This window comes from Bombus affinis, chromosome 14, assembly GCF_024516045.1.
Source record: "Bombus affinis isolate iyBomAffi1 chromosome 14, iyBomAffi1.2, whole genome shotgun sequence".
Classification (NCBI taxonomy): domain Eukaryota; kingdom Metazoa; phylum Arthropoda; class Insecta; order Hymenoptera; family Apidae; genus Bombus; species Bombus affinis.
Genome location: NC_066357.1, coordinates 4147030 through 4157671, shown reverse-complemented (window position 1 = coordinate 4157671; position 10642 = coordinate 4147030). Strand labels below are relative to the sequence as shown.

At 39.8% G+C, this 10642-nt stretch overlaps 1 protein-coding gene across 1 annotated transcript; it reads left to right on the top strand.

Moving 5' to 3' along the window:
- The first annotated feature begins 5079 nt into the window (after positions 1–5079).
- On the top strand, positions 5080–9838 carry LOC126924450 (uncharacterized). The gene is made up of 2 exons (XM_050738944.1): positions 5080–7226; positions 7305–9838. Exon 2 carries the CDS (start codon positions 7545–7547, stop codon positions 9327–9329), a length of 1785 nt encoding a protein of 594 aa, XP_050594901.1. The 5' UTR covers positions 5080–7226; positions 7305–7544; the 3' UTR covers positions 9330–9838.
- The last annotated feature ends 804 nt before the right edge of the window (positions 9839–10642 follow it).

Here is a 10642-nt window from a genome sequence, read left to right as displayed (position 1 = left end):
AAATTGCAAAACTCGGTGATACTCGCGCGATCACGCCGGCACATGTATGCAATTGCACGACAAAATCCACGATTTTGAAGAGCTGAACAGATTTAGTTTTTAGTCCCAGTAATTTTAGTTCAATGAACAGACGTGCACGATCGACCTGCAAGAAGACTCCTCAGCGTGCAGGAAAATGGCAATTTCGTGAAATCTGTTTGTTTGCCTCGAAAAGAACTCGACGATTCTTACGTAATCCTTGTTAGATTAATTCATTGATTTTAGAATGTGGAATTGTAATATGGAATGGTCGGGCTGAATTAATTAAAAATCTCCGAAACGCAGGAAGACATGTAGCACATACGTAGCCACACTATAGTGAATAAAAGTCGCGAACGGCGCAAGTCAAATTGATTTAGTTAAAAATCTCGATCGTTGCTTTAGAGGACAATTCTTATAAGAAAGAATGGAATACGCGGTTGTATGGATGTTTCGAATCAAATCAAATTCGATTTTATTATAAATTTTCCAGAAAACTATGCAGTTGCATAAACATTTACAATTTAATGATATACAACAATCGCGTGCATTTCCGTCGTGCAACGTGGTGGCCGATACGCTTTGAACTTTGATTCTAAAGAATACGAGACGCACGAAAGACGCAGAATACGAGGAAGGAGAGTGCAGTCGGTTCGCTTTATATGGATTACCAAGGAAATGGTTCGATTGAAAGACTCTAATGTGATTAACGTGCTTGCAAACGATGTGAATTACTGGTGTGACCTTGAAAGAAACAGCTGCTGTTTGCTCGGAAACGCTGTCCGATGAGTCAAGCTCGATTTATAATCCATCTATCTTGATCGTGTGATTAGAAATTTCTTAATATATCAGTGTTTGCTATTAAATATAACGCTCGATATCTCGCTTTTCGTTGGAATGTTTCATTCTTTTTGTTGATATAGAAAATTCACTATTTGATTTGTTCATCTAAGGAAGTAAAACGTGGCAGGAATCAAGACAAATTAAACTTTCACGCGCTGATTTTATTCACACTGGAATTTGATTTACAGAGTGCGCTTCCGACATAATCGGACGAAAGCTGTTTCGAACAAGAGTTGACCAGACTTTTCAATCGACTACAAATCGCAATGTTAAGAACTTTAGAAAAAATTTCACATCGATGAGAAGTTAAGGTCGTCCTTATTTCTGTTAGTAGAAGAGACACTTATCTGTTTACAAGGTATGCTGTGTAATGTGGCAGAACCGATCAGATGATTCTGCATGCGAAGATAAGTGAAAAACAATATATTTTTGTCGGGCTGGTACTTGAATTATTTTGGAACATTCAGTAGACGCGCGATCGATCCTATCGACTGCACAGTTCACTATCATTTTTACTTTATTTGTAGCTTTATAATTATGGTAATTATCAGGATTGGCATATTTCATATTTATTCTGAAACGGAAAAACATCGCTTAACAATGTACGACAAAATCGCTGATATTGATCAGGCGGATCTCGTATAGAAAATAATTCTAAAAATTTATTATCTGTCGCCGCAATTTTTCTATGAACTCGATCTATAACGAATGCACTTCGTTTCTTGTTAACCAAGTTGTTTGTCATAAGTTGAAGTGAGTTTTTAATGCTGCAATTACAAGCATATTATGTAAAATCCTATCGTTAGATCGTGTAGATAAAAATCATTCAATAACATTACGCGTATGAAATATATTTCTTTCGTACTTATTCATATATCTCAAACAGACATAAAAATGCATCTTCGATTGTAAAAACAGACAAGCAAATGCCACTGCTTGTTTTGACATTATACGTCTGCGTCTATCCTAATAAGAATTTTTTATTCTACACACATTCTGCATATAATATCATGTTTATTGTATAGAAACGTTTATTTATTATTAAATAATATAAGCCAGTCGAATTTTTTCTAATTATGTCGTCTAACAATAATATCGTCACCTGTAAACGTTTTTACTGACAGCGAATAAAATATCATATCTCATAATGAATAACGTCCTGTTGCCTCTGCTACGCACAATTATGAGTTACACCACGTGAAAAATCAAGGCATTTAACACGTATAAGAAACTCTTTAATTCTTTTTTTATATCAGAGGTTGTCCAGTGACGTCGTTTATGGTGCGACAAAGGAAATGAGGCCGCAAGGAAAGAATATGTGATCATTGCCTTGATGCGGCAGCCTAATTTTAAATCACGGCTGAAAGAGTGAAAATTGCTGTTCAACGATATTGTAAATTCCTATTGTGAGTTTCTGTTAGAAAGGAAAACGAACGTTTACGCAATCGAGAGCAGGATACTAATATCTAGAAAGATGGTTGAAACTTCGAGTAATGTCTGAAGTTCGTTTATGAAAAATTGTGCAAATTGAGAAAGTTGCAATGGAAAATAGATCTTTTCAGTCAGCAGAATCGAAGAAGCAGAAAATGATAAAAATAGGAAATTTTACTTTCTCGGATAAAGAAGCGTAAAAAATTTCGCGCGATCATTTCCATCATTCCCGATTTTTTGACGACGTCCTGAAAGCCGATCTCCTTGTATTCGTTAACCGAACAAAAAGAGACGATTACTGAACGACGTAATGGACTATTTTATCGAGTCGAGGAAATTGTAATCCTATCTGATTCAGATTGGCTTCTTTCAGCCGATTACGTAACCGCTTTTTACTTTCCTCACGAGGATTATTACCGGCGTAGAAAGAGCCATGGATTAGGAATACTTTCCATTTCACTGGCCAACCATTTTGTCCACGATCACTGAACAGAAGGAAGGTCGGTTCCGGAGATAACGCAATGTAACAGCGTCGAAAGTTTGCGGAGAAATTATTGAAATTAATCAGTTTGCCTCAAGTGTCTTGCCTGTTATACTATGCCTAAGCCTGTTGACTGGGTTGTTTTTTAACACTAGAACTATCACCGTGTAATATACGTTTAAATATATCACATACCTAGATGAACGTAATTCAAACGAATATGATTTAAATAAAAGTGAAGGTTAATTTTATATTTCCGATAATTGCGAAAAGAAGAGAAAAATCTGCGATGTACCACTTTAACAAACTTGGTAATTCTAATGTCAGAAACACTGAATTGTTCGTCGAATCTCTAGATAAAGAAATTATTAAGTTCAAGACGCTATCAAACCATTGAGACAAGATTTTAACTTGTTTTTTCATATTCTGACAGACTAATAATATATTTGATTGAGTTGAACAGATTTCTGCCGATTGCTTTCTTTTGTGGAAAATTACGGTCGAGTTCGGTTCGTACATGCGAAAACCGCATGTGTATCTAACGTGACATCTATAGATTGTATCATCAGTGGTACGATTGATTGAGAGTCACTGGCATAAGCGATAACTGTTGTAAGAGTAAAGAAAGGCACGCAGTCAGACGGGTATCGACGAAATTCGGTGTTAGAAAACGGAACCTTGTGAAACAATGGCACTGACACGTTTCGCGGTGAACGACAAGGTCGGCCGGTACGATGGTAAACCAGTTTTCATTTTCAAACGATCGGTATAGCTTACGATGAATATAAAACGGCTTGTCCTCAACTGAGAATCCTTCCGCTATGATTAACGCTTCGATAGATACGTCAATTACAAATCGTTTCGAACGTTTATCGCTTGACATCGCATTTGTGGAGAACTCGATACAGCTAGCGTCAAGCTGAACATTAATTATTTGAAGTCGATGTTTTTGTAGATTGATAATTAACGTTTGAACTTTGCTTCATCGTGAAAATAAATTCATTGTGGAAAAAAGAAAGGGAAGAAGAATTGTTCTTGTTAGATCGAATAGATCGCAGTCTGATTTTTTGGACGAATACTGACAAGGTTATGTCATTGAATTTGGACATTTTTATCATCCTTCCTCATCGTATCGTGAAAAATCGAAGCAGAAAAATTTACATTTATTATTTACATATATTATTATTTATTTATTTATATAGTTATTTTACGTTTAATAGAGTATTTAATGTAGTACTGTAAGATACCAAAAAGTCTCTTCTTTTTATCACAGACGAGTATACTTGGTGTTTTCTATCATACACGCACAGCACGTAACATCGAACTTTACGAATTCAAAGAAATCTCAAAAAACCACACTTTATAATGCAAAAAAAAGATTCCTTGGCGATCGTTGAAGCGAGGACAATATCCTGTGAATATCCTTTTGCATTATTCACAAATCTTCAATCACTGTCAAATCGAATGTTATTCAGCCACTTGCGCATTGTAATGTATCGTTTTTAAATCATCGTGACAAATTCAACCCAGACACAGTATTCAGGAATTTTTAACAGATTTGTTGACTGTCTGTTATCACAAACGAAATATTGTATTTCTTATTAGCGTAGTATTTTTCCTTCTAATTTGAATAGGTACACGAAAAATATTCGCAGTCATTGTGTGTTTAACTTTGTTATGAACGTTGGAGTCTTTTATAATGAAAATTAACGTATCACATTTCTTTTCCAAGTTAATTTTTACGATATAGCTTCTTAAAAAAAAATCAAACCTCCAAATTTTTAAAAAGCGTTGTTTTTACATTTATTGTAATTTACGAATAATATTTTAGTATTCAAGAAAAACGGCAGGGTATATATTGGAAAATATTTTGCAATCCCTGTAACAAATAATGTACATATATACATGTAATTATTATGCTTGAATGAAATAAAAAGATAGAAATGTCTATCTTTAATAAATCAACAATTGTTCGCATTTTGTAGAATTAACAAAATTTCATAATTTATTACCATTCGCAAATAAAAAGAGAATGAGCCTCGTTCTATTTGTTACGATTTTGCCATCTTGCGGTGAAAACAATAACTGCGTACACTGAAGGTAAAGAATATAAACTAAATTAAACTATTGTTCACACTTTTTTACAACTTATTTAAAGTACATACACAGCATTTCATGTGGTACTTCACTACAAAAACAAATAGTTTATTACTATATTTAATTTTATTAGGCCTATAATTTGGAATAATACAAAATTATGGCATATTGAATTGAAATATTACAAATATAAATAAATATATTGTAAAAGTAATAATGATTATGGTATTCGTGTTAAAATTGTATGTATTACAATTATAATTTTCCAATATTTGTTATAACATGGTCCACGTGGTGACGTAAATCACGGTTGTGATCTTAAGCTTTTATTTTTAAAAAATTATCATTTCAAACCGGCTTCTTTTGTTTTTTCAATGGATTCTTTGACGGGTGCATTGTAACCTACTTATCAACCAAGCGTATATGCGTGGATTTAACGACATAATACAGTAGTATTGTAGCTTACAGATACAAGATCGCGCTATACAACAAATCGCAACAAATAGATCGAGCCGTTTCACTTCCTTAGCGACTGAACAGTATTGGTCAATTTGTCTGATCACTAAGAACCATACTTCCATTACGGGAGTTGTTAGATCTGCGTATACGACCGTGGATGTGACATTCAATGCTTTTTCGCGTCTCACGTTTCCGAGGTTACCCGACGTTCCATACAGTTTTCGTATCGCATGCGACGTTATCGATTCGGTACAATAGTGGTTTAAATTGCAACTAAACTTTCCTATGAAATAACAGATAAGGTATTTACCCAATTAGTCAATACTCAATTGTATTATATTTTTTCAACCGTATTACATATGATATAACTGATTGGAATATTGATTTCGCGCAGAATCTATTATATTCTTAATGTTCCCTAATTTTAATGCTGTATAAGATTTTATGTAATTTTAACTCAAACCAGTAGCATTTATTGAACCGATAACGTCGCATATGGTTAAAAAATGGTAAGTCTCAAGTAACGGCAGAGAGGAAATTTCTTCTCTGGTAATGGTATTCCTTCAGTATGTTAAGGAAAGCGTAGACAGAGAAATAAAACTGGAAAAAGGTATATGGCATCTTTAAAAATTTAGAAACGGCTATTCTCGAAAGATTGTTGTGGATGAAGAAATGGACGAGTGTGTAATAACTAGGTCGTGGTACGGAACAGTGGAGATGAAGAGTATGCAACGAAGACTCCTTTTTAATTAATAAATAGCTTTTTGCAAAAATTAATAAACATTTAAGCATGAAATTTTGCACACTTTTTCAGAATAACAAAAATTATATTTTCACAAAGTATCAATTTTGCATTCTTAATTTTACACGAATAATTAACAATAGGAAATAGTGCGATTTTTGGTGGTTGTTACGGTTTACCAATCATCTCTCTAGTGAAGTGTTCAAGTAAACTTTAATTTGTGGCGGCATCGACCACGGAACTTTCCAACGGTTTCGCGATACAAAGAGCTATACCGTCAAAGCGCAATACCGACGTGCCCAATCTACCGTCGATATCTCTATGTTTCTTTCGCCGAATTCTCAGAAGAACGCATACGCGGCGACCGCCGCGATACATCTAATAAACACACGTGTAGTAGGGATATCGAGGGGCGACAAAGGAAAGACTCCGTGGTTTCGAACAAAAGTATCAATTAGTCTATCTCAAGCTGCGAAGTACGAAAGGTCTCGTTATAAGCAAACCATTAACCAAACCTTGATTGTTATATTTTCGTTCTTAATTGTTGATCGTTGACTGAAATTGTTGCTTCATTTTTTATTAAACTTTTATTAACAAATCCAGTGTAGTTTTCCGTATGCACTCATTCCAACCACCTCTATTCTCGTAATAGAAATAGGGGATCAATCAGTTCGTGGCGTCGATTGTTTAATCGTAACGAGAATTTACGACTCTCGTTGACGTGTTATCTCGCGATCGCGTCTCTCCGCGAACGGTTGAAACATTTGGTCCTTCGCTGCCGGATCACGTGTCAGTGAAAAGTGCACTTACCAGTGACCACACAGTGCCACGTGAATACATGAAATCAGCCGCGAAAGCGTTATCACTACAGCGAATCCAATGACGTCTGGAGCGTCACCTTCGAAGAAGCATAACCTACTGGTCGAGGAACGCAATCGCGCAGCCTCCCGCCTCAGGACAATCATCAATTCAAAGCAGTCCAACAATTTCAATCACACAACCAAACGAGTGGCCGAGGGGTAGGAACGCCTTTCTTGCTGAGCATCCACGCGACCTCACGCCAACAACTAAAGGGCCAACTTCCGCAAGGACACATCTTATACATCATACGAGACACACACGGTGACGAGCAACATTTAAACTCACAACCACAAGGTAAGCTCGTTCAGTATATTATCTTTACAATCCGCTATACCAATGGAGGACACGGATAAAATTACCTCTTTGCGTCAGAAACGAGGCTTTCAAATCGGCCGATTTACTCTCTTATCGAAACGGCTCGATGGATATGAACAATCCAACCAACCGAGTAAGAAGGCCTCTTTAACGGCCCATAAGACACTACTCGAAGACGCGTGGAAACAATACAGACGATTCCAAGAAGAACTAGAAGATTTAGGCGAGGAGGACGACGCGCGCATTCTCAAGATAACAAACACATATTACGATCTGGTAATACGAATACACACTCTCATGAATGATGCACCAGCATCATCATCGAAATCTCCAAACTGCGATTCATCTAATGTCGCCGAGCCGACATCCATTAAGTTACCAGAAATTCATTTACCTACTTTCGACGGTACTATCGAGAATTGGCATGCATTTTACGACTCCTTTTCGTCCACTATAGATCAAAACGAACGACTTACACCCGTACAAAAATTTCATTATCTCCGATCATCCTTGACCGGAAGGGCCGCGAGAAGCATTCAATCGTTAGACATCACAGAGATAAATTATTCTATCGCTATTGACGTGCTTAAAGAAAAATTTGACTGCCACCGTCAAATCTGCATGCGCCACTGGGACTTGATCTGCGACTATCCACAAATAACGACGGAAACACTCGAAGCCATAGAAGACTTTCTCGAAACGATCAAGGTGAATTTCCGAGTGTTAGAAAGCTTTGGCAAACCTGTCACATCAAATGTCATCCTCGTCAAAATACTCACATCAAAGTTACCTTCATCCACCATTCGCGAATGGCAGCGCACCTTACCCAATAAAAGAATGCCCTCTCATACACACTTGATAAACTTTCTTACAACACGTGCGAATGGCGATCAAAACAATTTCACTTCAAAGGAGACAAAAGGGGCGTGCGACCAACGTCCCCGTCAACGACCACAAGGACACGCATTTATCACATCCCAGGCGCCGTCAACCTGTCCCACTTGCCAAGGATCACATTCTATCTGGAGGTGTGATAGCTTCAAAATAAAATCCCTTGGCGAGCGCCTTCGAGAGGTCAAACGAGCGTTCTTATGCATGAATTGTCTCCGGAAGGGGCATACAGTGCGAGATTGCCACGCCGGGTCATGTCGGGCGTGCGGAGAACGCCATCATACGATGTTACATAGGGCAAAACGACACTCAGGGTCTCGTTCCAGCACGCCCAGTCCAAAATCCTCTCCTTCAAACAGTCGATCCACAACACCTTCTTTGTCACCCCCTTCATCACCCACTCGCCGCAGACGACACACGACAAACCACAGAATGGGAACACCGCAAACAGCCTCGCCTCCAAGCCCATCTTCGACCGAACATACTAGACCAACAGCATCCAAATCACTATCCAATGACATAATCATCACTGCACACATCAACATTTTGAACGATAAACATCAACCAATCCGTTGTCGAGCGCTGCTCGACTCCGGATGTAGCATGAATTTCATTACAGAAAAATTGGCAAAATCGCTTGAAATAAAGCAAAACAAATGTTCGGTCCCAATTGGAGCTCTAAACACCTTGACGACGACTTCTAGGCGATACATCACGGCCACGATCACTTCTACGGACGACGCGTACGAACGAACATTAACGTTTCTTGTTATTCCGACCATTTCGATTTTAATTCCAAGCGAACCCATCGACCGTTTAACACTTGAGATTCCTAGAAATATCAAATTGGCCGATCCACGATTTCATTCACCAGCCCCGATCGATGTCTTACTAAGCTCAGGTTCAACACTCGCCTCGATGTGTGTTGGACAAATCAACCTAACTCAGCCAGACGAGCCTGAACTGCGTCTGCAAAAAACGCGATTCGGTTGGGTAATCGGGGGGAGCCCAAATTCCCAAACCGCGACAAACACGTTTCACGCATCCACGACGGCTTTACAAGCAGATCTCGCGCGGTTTTGGGAAATAGACGAAGGACCCTCGAACAAACACCTCTCAGAGACAGATCGACGATGCGAGGAACACTTCCAAACCCACATCCGACGCACCAGCGAAGGACGATACAACTAGTATTGTCTTTTGGTAACGGGTGCTTTCCTCAGATATAGAATCCATACAGTACCCGGGCCCCCTAGGATCATAGGGGTTGGAGAAAACGCCCAACCATCGCACAAGGCACCCAGTACCTTGCTCCCTGGATTAGCTAAGCCTGCAGGGACTGTCGCTCGTCTCAGGTCGAACGGGGCACATTCTAAGCCCTCCCGTCTCACGAGTACTGTTCCGAAGCAGGTGGGACGCTGCTCATCCGCCGAAGGCCATTCGGTGGAGCCAATCACCTTAACTCTGCCCTCTTGCCAGCATCTTGGCCATCAACCACTGCCACCACGAGTCCATACCCATTAATTGGCCGAGCAGAGGGGTCACTACTTCCTCCGGGCTGTAACTCGACCGCCCGTGGTACCAACCTTATTCGTTGGTGGGACTATCGTATGGATGTATGGCCACGTCACTGCCGGCCGGCGACCTGCTAACCGTGCTCGGCAGTTCCAGATGGGACTCACGTAAGCGGGGGCCTCAAGGTACTTTCGTACTCGGGAACTTATCCCGACGGTCCCATCCTTGGCATCAGGATCGTGGGTGCGCTACTATCCAAGACCACGTAGAGAGAATGTAACCGTAATTAAACGCCTTACACTCCCGGCGATTTTCCCTGCGGAGTATATAGGGACTCACGTAAGCGGGACGTTTGTCCCGACGGTCCCCCTGGCTGCGGGAACGTGGGTTTGCCAGCCCCCATAGGGGCTGCGAAGGACGATACATGGTCGCCCTACCATTCAACGACCGGCTTCAATCACTCAGTTCCTCTAAAACGATGGCACTTAAACGACTTGCTTCGCTCAACCGCCGATTCCAGCACGACAAACACTTCGAAACAGAATATCGAACGGTATTACAGGAGTACCTGGCATTGGGACACATGACGAAGGTCAACACCAACCACTCCGACGCTAACGGATACTACTTACCTCATCACGCCGTAATCAAGGCATCGAGTCAAACCACTAAACTCCGTGTAGTCTTCGATGGATCGGCACCAAGCACCACCGGACTTTCACTAAATGACGCACTTCACACAGGACCCAAGTTACAGGAAGATTTATTTTGCATACTAATTAGATTCCGTTCTCATCAATACGTACTCACTGATGACATCGAAAAAATGTATCGGCAATTCCTTGTACGACCAGAGGACCGAAAATATCAAAAGATATTATGACGCAGCGCGAGCGGAGAAACCGAAACATATCAACTTAACACAGTAACGTTCGGTTTATCCGCAGCCCCGTATCTAGCTATTCGGTGTCTCAAGCAACTGGCAGAAG